This window comes from Rhizophagus irregularis, chromosome 12 (assembly GCF_026210795.1).
Source record: "Rhizophagus irregularis chromosome 12, complete sequence".
In the NCBI taxonomy this organism is placed as follows: domain Eukaryota; kingdom Fungi; phylum Glomeromycota; class Glomeromycetes; order Glomerales; family Glomeraceae; genus Rhizophagus; species Rhizophagus irregularis.
Genome location: NC_089440.1, coordinates 2,241,311 through 2,254,857, shown reverse-complemented (window position 1 = coordinate 2,254,857; position 13,547 = coordinate 2,241,311). Strand labels below are relative to the sequence as shown.

General features: G+C 25.3%; 1 protein-coding gene across 1 annotated transcript; it reads left to right on the top strand.

Moving 5' to 3' along the window:
- Nucleotides 1-4,281: 4,281 nt before the first annotated feature.
- Nucleotides 4,282-4,551, top strand: OCT59_004039 (uncharacterized protein; the record flags this gene model as incomplete). The annotated part of the gene is made up of 1 exon (XM_025328383.2): nt 4,282-4,551. The coding sequence occupies one exon, from the start codon at nt 4,282-4,284 to the stop codon at nt 4,549-4,551; it is 270 nt and encodes an 89-aa protein (XP_025166921.2).
- Nucleotides 4,552-13,547: the final 8,996 nt, after the last annotated feature.

The window sequence follows — 13,547 nt, the reverse complement described above, 5'->3', positions numbered from 1 at the left end:
TTTATACAGATTATCTTTAATTATTTTTCCTAATAAACTATTTTATATAAATTATTGTTTATTAACTCAATTTTCTTTCTATTTAATTTACTAAGTATATTTGCTAGTTAAATAAAATAATTTTATGGAAAAGTTTTATATATTATATGAAATATATTTTATTAATAAAATTACTATTTTTAATAAAAGTAAATTTTTAAAAAACAATTTTATATTTAATCTAATTAAAAAATAACTAACAATTTTATTCTGTTTTATATAATTTAATTTTAATAGAATTCTAATTTATATATAAGTCATATTTAATTGCCAATCTACATGTGATCAATAGAATTTATATAATAAAATGTAACGTAATATTTATATATAAGCCATGTTGATCATGTTTTTATATCAAATAAAATGCTACCATATTGTTATACAATTGTGTAATTTAACACCTGCAATGTATATTTAAAATCTTAAAAAAAAAAAAATTTTTTAATAAAAAGTTTTTTTTCTTTGCAATTTATAAAGTTTTATATGTAGGAAACAGAGATTTCATAATATTTTACTACTATTTTACTTCTATGGTATAAACAATTTCTAGCTCTTTAACTTTTCTTTGACGTTTATAAAACTTTTTTTAATTATTATTTCTGTCAACTATCACATTTTTAATAATACTATGCACTTTTATATCTCTTTTTCTTTTATAATATGTCCGATTTGTAAAAAATATGAATATAATAAAATATATGACTTAATTGCTGATCCACGAATGAATCAGACCTAGTGATCGGCAAAATCAAATCTCTACTTCCAAAAAAGTAAAGTCAGTCAATTTTTAGCCAAACCAATTAAATTTTTTTTTTAAAAAAAACTTAGAGATTAAATCTATTTTGTAAAAATATAAATTTAAGTATTTCAAAACTCAAAATTTTGCAAATTGCTTTTAAATATCATCAATTAGCGAAATTTTAAGTAAAAATTATTTATCATTTTTTTTCTAATAAAAGTACTAGCAAGAAGTCTCAAAATTCACACATATATACTTTGGACATATATTAATAGAATATTAAAAAAAAATGATATAATAAATGTAAAAATATTTCCTATTTTAAGGTTAACTAACAATAATCCATTTTCCCATTTTTAATGCCTATATGAAACTTTTATAAATCAATCTTTAGAAATTTAAAAATGGTAATTTTATCTTAAAATATTAGTTCTAAACATATTTAAAGCATTTATTTTCAAATTATTAAGTGAAAAAAATTTTCGGTTTTGTGTCGATAGTTACACAAATTACGATTTGAAGAAATTTAAAGTTTATTGGTGAAAGTTTGACTTTTTTAAGAGTTATTTTTGATACTTTAATAAAATAAAGCAAATGTCAAAGTTTTTTCATTAAAAATTTCAATTTATTCGATTAAAAATTGGTGGATATTCCTATATTGGAAATGCAGATTTAAGGGGTGGTCCGATTGGTACATGGATTACGAATTAAATTTTTTTCTTAAAAAATAATAAATAAGTCATATAAATATGACCATAATAATGAAGTTCTGATATAATAGTACCAAACTACCAGTTGCAACAAGTTTTTTAAAAGTTATGTATATATTTGACATTGTTATTTCTTGGAAAAACAGAAATTTCAAATAGTATTTTTTTTATTAATTAATATAATGCTGCATTTTACTATGTAAATTCTATCGATCATATGCAGATCGGTAATTAAAGTTTATTTAATAATCATATATTTTAAAATATTTTTTAAAAATTTTTAAATATTAATTAAAATTTTTACTTCAAATCACTGGAAGTAATTATTACTATTAGCCAGGATTATTAATTTTTACTGGTACTATATTTTTTTAATGTTAGTCAATTGTTATAATTTCAGTTACCAGTAATTATTACTCCTGCTAATTAATTTGAATTAATAAAAATTAAAAACTAAAATTTACAAATCCTATCAGCTTTTCTAAAATAACCAATCTACGTAAATTCAAAAAAGTTAAGTAATACTAAATCTTCAGTTCAGATGATTAACATTCCAATATTCTCAGCTTATCATTCAAAAGAAAACTAAAAGTAAAAATGCTGAAATTTCAGAAAAAAAAAGAAAAAACTAAAAAAATAAAAGAAAAGTCATAATTTCAGAAAACTTCTAAGAAAAAAACTGAATAAAAAAGGTAATAAATACCAAGCCTTTATTTATCATTTCTATACTTTATATGTTAACTGATAATAAAAAAAAGTCTGCTTTCTAAGAGTACCATCTTTACTTTAACTTATATTTTAATAAGAGACCTTTGTAATGCTTTCAAAAAAAAAAAACTAATGGAAAAATCTTATACTAGTGCAGAGTTTAAAGTCTTACTACCTAGTATATAACTGTTACAACTTGAAATCTAGTAGAAGAATTCAAAAAGATTTCACAAAAGTAAAATTCCTTACTAAAAATAACCAATTTTTAAAATGATTTTGTAATAATTTTAAAATACTACTAAAATATATTTATTATATTAAATGTTTTTATTATACTTTTATTATTATTTTATAATTGTATTATATTTAGTCTATAAAAATAACTTATCATTATAATATAATTAACTTTAGCAAAAATGTACGTTATACCGGAAGATACCAGTATCCTACCCCAAAACACGTGATTTGTATACTAATATCGTGACACAAAATCATTGTACAATACTATAATTTAGACTTTTTGATTTATAATACATACAATAAACTCTTTTTATACTTTTTATACTCGAACAAAACTTTTTTTATGTAAAAACTACTTTTCTTTTTATTTAAAATGTGAACTTTCTGACAAATACTCTTTCTTATTTAATAAATATTTCACTTAAACACAATTTTATGAACTTTTTCTGAACACGAAAATTTTACTTAAACACAATTTTATGAACTTTCCTGAACGTGAAAAATTTTACTTAAACACAATTTACGAACAACTTTTCCCTGAATGTAAAATTTAATAATCTTTATACACTAAGTGAGAGATTGGCGGGTTACGCTATAGAATTACTTAGGGTTAGGGTTAGGTTAGGTGCGTTAGTTAAGGAATTACTTAGGGTTAGGGTTAGGTTAGATGCGTTGGTTAGGGAATTACTTAGGATTAGGGTTAGGTTAGGTGCGTTGGTTAGGGAATTACTTAGGGTTAGGATTAGGTTAGGTGAGTTAGTTAGGGAATTACTTAGGGTTAGATTAGGTTAGGTGCGTTGGTTAGGGAATTACTTAAGGTTAGGGTTAGATTAGGTGCGTTAGTTAGGGAATTACTTAGGGTTAGGGTTTGGTTAGGTGCGTTGGTTAGGAAATTATTTAGGGTTAGGGTTAGGTTAGGTTAGGTGCGTTGGTTAGAGAATTACTTAGGGTTAGGGTTAGGTTAGGTGCATTGGTTAGAGAATTACTTAGGGTTAGGGTTAGGTTAGGTGTGTTGGTTAGGAAATTATTTAGGGTTAAGGTTAGGTTAGGTTAGATGCGTTGGTTAGGGAATTACTTAGAGTTAGGGTTAGGGTTAGGTGCGTTGTAGTAATCCAAACTTGATAGAAAATTAATTAGTAATGGAATGTAGGTATCTTAGTATTTTAGACAAATAGAAAATAGCATAGTAAGTCACGTGAAGATCAATCCAAATGATTGACACTGAATGCAGGCACTTTGTGTATTTATTTGTCCACAATGGAACCATTGTAAAGAATAACTCCTGGACACGAGTATAAACTGTAACCAATTAGAATAGATAAGTCATATGAGTTCAAGGATAATTGAAATCTTATTTAATGAACAATTATTTGATCTGAATAAATTAAAAAAATTTTGAACAGATAATTTTGTGGAGAAGTGAATCGATAAGATTTTACCCTTATTGTTGTATTTTGAATTTAATGAATTTATTATTATTAACGAATTATGAATTGTTTATACTTTATTTCCTTTATTGAAAGTTGTGAAAGGCATAAATCTTTTAGATTTTATTAGTCCGAAAGAACAACATTTTATTCGATCCTTTAAAAATGAATTACTAAACCAAGCGTATTAATGTATTTTATATGAAGTTCTGACCCTATACATGAGTTTTTATGTATAATGAGGTATGCATGTGGCAGGTGCATCCTTCAGCGTTGGTTAGGGAATTACTTAGGGTTAGGGTTAGGTATATTTGCTAGAGAATTGTTTACTAATTGTTTACGCTTTGATTTTTTTAGATGTTTGAAGAGATCAATGTTCTTGATTTTGAAAATCCATCAGTTGATTTACTACTTGAAGATGAGATCAATTTATCTGAATGTAATGGTTTATAATAAATCTGCTAAGCAATTAAATTCAAAAAGAGAATTTTATGGACATGGTTTTGGACTTTGCAAGAAAGCTTTGAATTTAGCGATTACAAATGGTTCAAATAAGGTTTTTGAAGAGCTTTTGCAAGACTTTATTAAACAACAATTGTCTGTACAGAATGAAAATAACGAACAAATTGAACACGAAATTGATGTTTCTAAGATATCAAATCTAGCTAGACATAAAGGTAAAAGTTGACCTGCAAATAAAAGGTATCTATCATCTATTGAAAATCATTTCAAGAAATATGCTAATTCAAGTAGTCAAGATGAAAATGTGGAAAGGTTGAAAAAGAAGAACAAGCGGCAATGTGGCATATGCAAATCTTGGTATCATGACTCCCGAAATTGTCTTTTAAAGAATAATAAAAAAGGCGATGTTTATTTTGATCAAGAAAATTTAATGGTTGAATCAAACATATAATTAGTACAATCTAAAAATTTATGTTTCATTATTTTTTCATTTGTTGCTTTATCAATTTGCATTTTTATTCTTAATTAATATTTATTTAAAAAGTTTGTAAATAAAAAGTGAATTTTTAAATCAGAATTTGAATATTTTAAAAATTGGAGTTTAAATTTGGGAAAGGATACTGGTATCCCCCAGTATGAAATAAAAATTTTCTTAACTTTAAAATTATTTTAATGTTTTAATCTTAAATAGAAATTAGAATCAATTAAGATTAATTGATTAATTAATTGATTAAGTTAGTTAACTGATTAAGGTACCTCAAAAATCGGTTAATCAAATAATTTAACTGAATAATTTAATCAATTAATTAATCAATTAATTAAATTGGTTAAAAATGCAAAAACAAATATTATTTATAGATTTATTTTAAATAAAACTTTATTAAAGGTGGCTATTTAACATAAATGATAACGAGCTGAATGATGATTTTATGAATATTGTGACTATAAGAATATTGAAAATATTGAAGAATCTTTTATATCTGGATTGTCAAAGCTTAGTACATTTTCTAGCTAATACTATAATTTCTAAAAGATCATCATTTTTGGAATCAACAACTAGTAATTAGCAGCAACAAATAAAAAAATTAAAGGGTATTGCTTAACACTGGTCGAAATCATTTATTTCGTCAATAAGACCTTTCGGCAACAATTCAGCAAATCGATCACATGATTTGTCACACATTCGGCTAATTACAAAAATCAGAAAAAATTCGGCATAAATCAACTGGTCGATTTTAGGTCGATTTTTGGTTGAGTTGTAACATAAAAAAATCCATAAATCGACCAATATTTTTTTTTATTGATTTTTATTAATAACAAACAATCAACTTAAAAACTTTTTTGACGATTTTTAAACAATTTTTTAATTAATTAATATCAATAATGGCAAAAGTTTAGCAGATCAGTGACATACAACGTACTAAATCTCGCAAACACTAAGGCGCTTGTCTAAACCTCTTCAAAATCCTACGATTAGTTTCGTCAAAATTTTACTATAGATTTATTATAGTTTCGGCAGAGTTTCGGCAGTTTCGGCATTTATAATAAGTTTCGGCAGTTTCGCCTTTCTCCAAAGTTTCGCCAGTTTTTTAATATAACTTTAATATAGTTTCGGCAGAATTTCGCTTTTCGGCGAAACGCCATCTTGCCTAAACCCCTAGGTTTCGGCAAGCAACCTTAGCAGTCACAGTTAAGGTTGCTTGCCAAAACCTCTCCAAAATCCTGCGATAAATTTCGGCAAGATTTTACTATATGTTTACTATAGTTTCGGCAGGGTTTCGGCAGTTTCGGCAAATGGGGGTTTCGGCATTTCGGCAAAGTTTCAGCAGGATTTTTAATATGATTTAATATAGTTTCGGCATTTTCCGTATAGGTTTCAGCAGTTATTAAGAAGGTTTCGGCAAGCAACCTTAGTTACAGTAATTAGTTGATCTATTACCGAATTTAGACTATTAATAATAGTTTAAACTATTTCGAAAAAAAAATCTTTTTTTCTCGAAATGGTTTTTTTGTTTAATCGGCTCTGGCGTGGATACCGATATTTCAGGTAAAGTTTCGAAAAAAAATTCCAAAACTTTCTTTAATAAAACGTTTTTAATACTAAAAAAATGTTTTTTTTTTAATATTTTTTATATAGGAAATCGGTTCCGGCGTGAATACCGATATTCCAGGTAAAGTTTTGAAAAATTTTCAAAACTATCTTAAAAAAAAAACGTTTTTTACTAAAAAACGCCTTTTTTAAAATATTTTTTGTTTAGGGAATTAGTCCGGCGTGGATACCGTTTCCTAGGTGAAGTTTCGAAAAATTTTCAAAACTATCTTAAAAGAAATCATTTTTTACTAAAAAACGTCTTTTTATAATATTTTTTGTTTAGGGAATTGGTTCCGGCGTGGATACCGTTTCCCTAGGTAAAGTTTCGAAAAGTTTTGAAACTTTCTTAAAAAAATAAACGTTTTATAACTAAAAAACGTTTTTTTAAATATTTTTTGTTTAGGAAATTGGTTCCGGCGTGAATACCGTTTCCCTAGGTAAAGTTTCAAAAAATTTCGAAACTTACTTAAAAAAAAAACGTTTTAACGTAAAAAAACATTTTTTTTTGTTTTTTTTTGCAGAAAATTGGCTCCAGTATGGATACCGATGTTCCAGATAAGTTTCAAAAAAAAAATTTGAAACTTTATAAAAAAAAACGTTTTTTAATATTAAAAACGTTTTTTTTTTCATTTTTGTATAGGAAATCGGCTCCAACGTGGACGCTGATATTTCAGATAAGTTTCAAATGTTTCGAAACTTTTAAAAACATTTTTTAATATTAAAAAAATGTTTTTTTTTTACTTTTTTATATAGGAATTCGGCCCAACGTGGATACCGATATTCCAGGTAAGTTTTGAAACAAATGTTTCGAAACTTCTTTAAAAACGAAACATTTTTTAATAAAAAACGTTTTTTTTTTATTATTTTTATTTAGGAAATCAGTTCCGGTATGAATACCGAATCCCAAGATAAGTTTCGAGATTTTCGAAACTTTAATAAAAAAAACGTTAATTTCTAACGTTTTTTTTTATATTATTGTAGGGATATCAGTTCTGGCGTGGATACCGAATCCCAAAGGTAAATTTTGAAGAATCTCTTTGAAACTATCTTTTTTTTAAAGAACGATTTACTAATCATTTCTTTTTTTTTGTAGGTACAGAAAAAACCAAGATTCGTAAGTATATACGAATCTTGGTTTTGTTTTTTTTTTATTTTAATATTACGAACGGTTACTAATAACCGTTCCTCTCTTTTTTTTTATAGGTCGGGTGGATTTCTGACGAATAGATGAACCAAGATTCGTAAGTACAAATACGAATCTTGGTTTTTTATTTTTATTATATCTTTTTTGATTTTTTTTTCTTTTATTTTGTAGGTTTCGGCTTTCAGTTCTTGGGCTTTGGATATACAGGTAAGTTTCGAAGTGAAGGAATCAAAACTCTTTAAAATAAATTATTTTTTTTAAATTTTTTTTTATTTTTTTTTTTTATTTTGTAGGTTTCGGCTTTCAGTTCTTTATTCGTGGGTAAGTTTTGAAGTAAAACTTCGAAACTTTTTTTGAGAAAAATTATTTTAATTTTTTTTCTTCCATTTTGTAGGTTTGGCCTTCGGTTCTTGGATGTTGAATATACGGGTGAGTTTTGGAGTAAAATCTTCGAAACTTTTTTTAAAAAAAAATATTTTTTTTAATTTTTTTTAAAAATTTTTTTTCTTCTATTTTGTAGGTTCGGCCTTTGGTTCTTGGGCATTGGATATGGGTAAATTTCGAAGTAAAACTTCGAAACTTATTCTAAAAGAAATATTTTTTTTTAACTTAATTTTTTTTTTGTAGATTTCTTTTGGTTCTTGGGCGTTTGGATATTTAGGTGAGTTTCGAAGTAAAAGAATCGAAACTCTTTAAAAAGAATAATAATTTTACTTTTTATTTTGTAGGTTTCGGCTTTCGGTTCTTGGGCTTTGGATGTACAGGTGAGTTTCGAAGTAAAAACTTCGCAACTTTTTTTTTAAAAGAATTATTTTTAAAATTTTTTTTTATTTTTTTTGTAGGTTTCGGCCTTTGGTTCTTGGGTATTGGATATACGAGTGAGTTTCAAAGCTTTGTTTAACTTTTCGAAACTTAAAAAAAAAATTTTAATTTTATTTATTTATTTTTTTACTTTGTAGGTGTCAGTTGTGATATCCTTGGACTTTGGATGGGTGAGTTTCAAAATTTCACTTTCTTTTCGAAACTTTTTTAATAAAAAACTAATCATTTCTTTTCTTTTTTTTTTTGTAGGTTTCACTTCGAACTTATATTGAATGGATCGGGTAAGTTTCATATTTTGAAGCATATTTTTTTTTTTTATCGAAGAAACTTTAACTAATTGTTTCTTCTTTTTTTTTGTAGGTTTCCACTTCGGATTTTTGGTTGGGTAAGTTTCGAAATATATTTCGAAACTTAATTTTTTTTATTGAAATAATAACGGTTTACTAACCGTTTCTTTATTTTTTTTTTTGTAGGTTTCTCTTTCGGATTTTTGTCAGATTGCTGAGTAAGTTGTTGGATGGTGGATGATGGGTAGTAGATGAGATGTGGACGATGGTTGATGGTGGTTGACGATGGTTGACAATGGATGGTGAATGGTGAATGGTGAATGGTGAATGGTAGATGGTGGATGGTGGATGGTAGGTGTAAATAGACAGATACTGTAGATATTAGTTATTTAATATGATAATTTTTAATGTGTAATTTTATTAATAAAGCAAAATAATAAAATATAATTAATTGATTGTTATTACAAAATTAAAAATAAGCTAAATACATAAAAATCATTAACAATTAGACAAAATTAGACTTAATTTCGTCTAACATTTAGCAATTTGAAATTTGGATGAATGTTTAGTAAAAGGTTGACGAATAGTTTATTTCCAATTTTTTAATGAATTTTTGCCGATTTGTGATTGCCAAGTGGCAGGCGAACTGTGCAAATCGTCCATAATAATTTTGACGATTTTTTGGCAATGATCGGCCAAAATTAGATCAACTTTCGTCCAACATTCGTCAATTTGAAATTTGGACGAAATGGACTATTCTGACCAGTGTAAACATTGCCTTAGTGATCATCTCTTTTATTTACTAGCATTAAAATAGCATTTTGGATGGAGTTATATTCATACTATTCTTAATTTTGATTAAGTTCTATCCTAATGCTAATAAAGGCGATGATTGTCTAGATAATATATAGTATTTTTTTATTAAATATTTTATTCATATAAATAAATATATTTCAGAATTTAGATATTAATTATATTATATGATAATACGTGAAAAATTATAAAATATTAATAGCAGGTTAAAATACATGCTTTTATCACTTTACCGATAATTTGTTGATCATATAATATATCATGTCACATTAATTTTAAAGCTATAGTTAAAGCCATAAAATGCTTAGCAAAACTATACTAATATTTTTTTAGTAGTATAATTTATGAAAAATAAAAAAAAATTATATTGTTAAAGTTAATCTTAAACTGAAATTTTAATAATTTGATATTTGCCTATATTTGCTGACTATCTACTAATTTGACTTTGGAGCTTCGGACGAAGCCACAGATTTATGGGCGAAACTTGAAATTTTTAAAATATATTATTTAGGTATTCAAGAATCAATGGCTAAAATAATCATATAGAATTTTAGGTAATCAAAAAGTTATCATTGAGCAAATGTTTATAAATATTATTAAAATACACATAGACAAAATTTGTAAAACTTTATTAACTGTTTAAAGAATTTTTTTTGATAAATTTACTATGCAATAAATTTAAATGAATGTTAAATTGTCTGTAAAATTATTATTATATAGGATTTTCAACTGAAATAATTATAATGAAGTGATAAAATTGAATAAATGATCAACAAATAATCGATAAAATTGTGATAAAGTAAAGATGTCTACTATGCTAGTTAAAATTGTAAAAATATTAAATAAACTTACTATAAACTTAAAATTTATATATTAAATTCTCAAAAATAATCTCTCCAAACGAATCCTTAGAAAATTCTCTATCAAAAAATGCCCTAAACGATTTCCTTAATTAAAAAATTCAAAAAATAATTTCTCTAAAAGAACTCTTAGAAAATTCTCAATTAAAAAATGCCTTAAGGGGTGTGCCAAAAATCACATGATTATACTCAATTAGAGACCTGACCCCCTACCCACCATGTGATTAAATTCTGATTGGCTAAAAAAATACATACAATATAATATATACAGTCATCCTCCCATATAATCACATCCTTCGGGACCATAAAAAAATGGTATGACTATAAAAATTATATATGATGTGATTAAAGGGAAGGTTTTTTAATAAGTTTATTAGTAACTTGGGATTAATGTAAATGTGCTTATAAGGGAGTTGTGATTATACAGGAGATGACTATAAGGGAGGACAACTGTAATATATTATATTAATATATATATTATAATACAATTAGTTTGCTATCTAATAATCCAATTTGCATAAACTTTTTTTTGTTTTGCAGCCCCATTTATGCTTTATAAAATAAAAAAAAATTCATTGAAATTGGACTGCTAGATGGTGAAATAATTGCAAAAAGCTTGTTAATAAATAAATTACCATATATTATATATATTATAATACAATTATTTCACTATCCAATAATCCAATTTGCATAAACTTTTTTTTTTGTTTTGTAGACCTCTTTATGCTTTACAAAACAAAAAAAAATTCATTAAAATTGAACTACTATATAGTAAGTTAATTGCAAAAAAGCTTTTTAATAAATAAATTACTATATATTACATATATATTATAATACAATTATTTTACTATTCAATAATTCAATTTGCATAAACTTTTTTTTATTTTGTAGCTCTCTTTATACTTTATAAAACAAAAAAAAATTCATTAAAATTGGACTTTTAGATGGTGAGATAATTGCAAAAAAAGCTTCTTAATAAACAAATTATATATTTTTACTATAAAAAATATACTATTACCATAAAAGGTATATTGTGACACCTGATTGCAGGACCTGACCCCCACCCACCCACTAAATCACGTAATTTCTGGCACGCCCCTAAATGATCCCTTAATTAAAAAATTTAAAAAATAATTTTCCTAACGAACTCTTAGAAAATTCTCAATCAAAAAATGTCATAAATGATCCTTTTAGTTAAAAAATTCTCAAAAACAATATCTCCAAACAAATCATTAGAAAATTCTCTATCAAAAATGTCCTAAGCGATTCCTTTAATTAAAAAATACAAAAAATAATTTTTCTAAATGAACTTTTAGAAATTTCTCTATCAAATGATACTACCTTCAGTTAAAAAATTCTCAAAAAATATTTTTTCCAAACAAACTCTTAGAAAATTCTCTATTAAAAAAATTCTCTATTAAAAAATATTCTAACGGTCCTTTTAGTTAAAAAATTCTCAAAAATAATCTTCCTAAACGAACTCTTAGAAAATTCTCAATCAAAAAATGCCCTAAACGATCCCCTTAATCAAAAAATTCAAAAAATAATTTCCCTAAACGAACTCTTAGAAAATTCTTAATCAAAAAATGCCCAAATGATCCTTTTAGTTAAAAAATTCTCAAAAAACTATTTTCCAAATGAATTCTTAGAAAATTCTTTATCAATAATGTTTCAAACGTTCCCTTTAGTTAAAAAATTCTCAAAAACAATCTCTCCAAACGAATTCTTAGAAAATTCTAAAATGCCCTAAACAATCCCCCTAATTAAAAAATACAAAAAATAATTTTCCTAAACGAACTCTTAGAAAATTCTCTATCAAAAAATGTTTCAAATGGTCCTTTTAGTTAAAAAATTCTCAAAAATAATCTCTCCAAACAAATCTTTAAAAAATTCTCTATCAAAAATGCTCTAAATGATCCTCTTAGTTAAAAAAATAATTTTTCCAAACGGACTCTTAAAAAATTTCTTAAAAAAAATCTATCTAAAAGTTTCTTAAATAAAATCCCTATTAAATATTATTCAAATAGACTTTTAAACTTTCTTAGAAAATTATTTATAAAAGTTATCTAAAAAATGAAAAATTTTAGTTGAAACGGATTATATATAATACAATATGTTATACAAAATAAAAATCTTACGTATTAAAATTTACATATTGGGTACCTGATATGTGTAAGATAGATTAATGCCCGATATACAATATCAGTGATTAATAGCTTAGTTATCGGGTACCTGATATATAAAAATACTGATGTTTATCTGATTAGCCACTAATATATAGGTACCTGATATGTATCCGATAGAATTGATTTTAACCAGTGAGAACAGTGGTTTTATCGTGGATACCCCAGAGAGCACAAAAGAAATGTAAGCCTTGAACCCATACTTCCGGCTGAATAGTTTCATCATATCGAAGCGGTAAATTCTCTATTCATTATTATAACTTCATGTGGCTAAATTTTTCTTAATTATATAGTTCTTAACGCTCTAACATATGATAATGCAGTAATTTATATTACACAAATCAGTAGAAAAAATATATCATATAGGCAGGCATTTAATGTTTAGAATTTAAATAGACTTACATAATGCTAACTTGATATTAATAAAGTTCGATGATATAAAACTAATCATATATTATGCATTATTAAAAGCTTGTTATACTTCCAGTGGAATCTAAATTCCAGACATTAATTTTAAATGGTTACGAATAAAGTACGCTTTATAGATAATGCTAACTTGATATTAATAAAGTTCGATGATATAAAACTAATCATATATTACGCATTATTAAAAGCTTGTTATACTTAAGTGGAATCTAAATTCCAGACATTAATTTTAAATGGTTACAAATAAAGTACCTTTATAGATATTCTTGCCAACACAAGCAATTTTACTACCGTATTACACTAATTGATAATAATAGTTCTTCTTGAAGAATGCAGAGATAAGTAAGATAAGTCTTTTACAATAGAAGTAGACAAGAAAGAATTAGAGAAAGAAAAGTAGTACTTTAGCTTTATCTCAGTTTCACAGTTTTCCTAGCTAGTCAACCTTCTTATTTTACCAAAATAATTTTCAACTGAATGAAATATTCTGCTATCTCTTCCACATAAACAACATCCACTGAGGATTCCAAAGCGAAATCCTTATATCTTATAGCAATGTTTTTCACAATATTTTCCCGCTGAGCCATTAAATTTT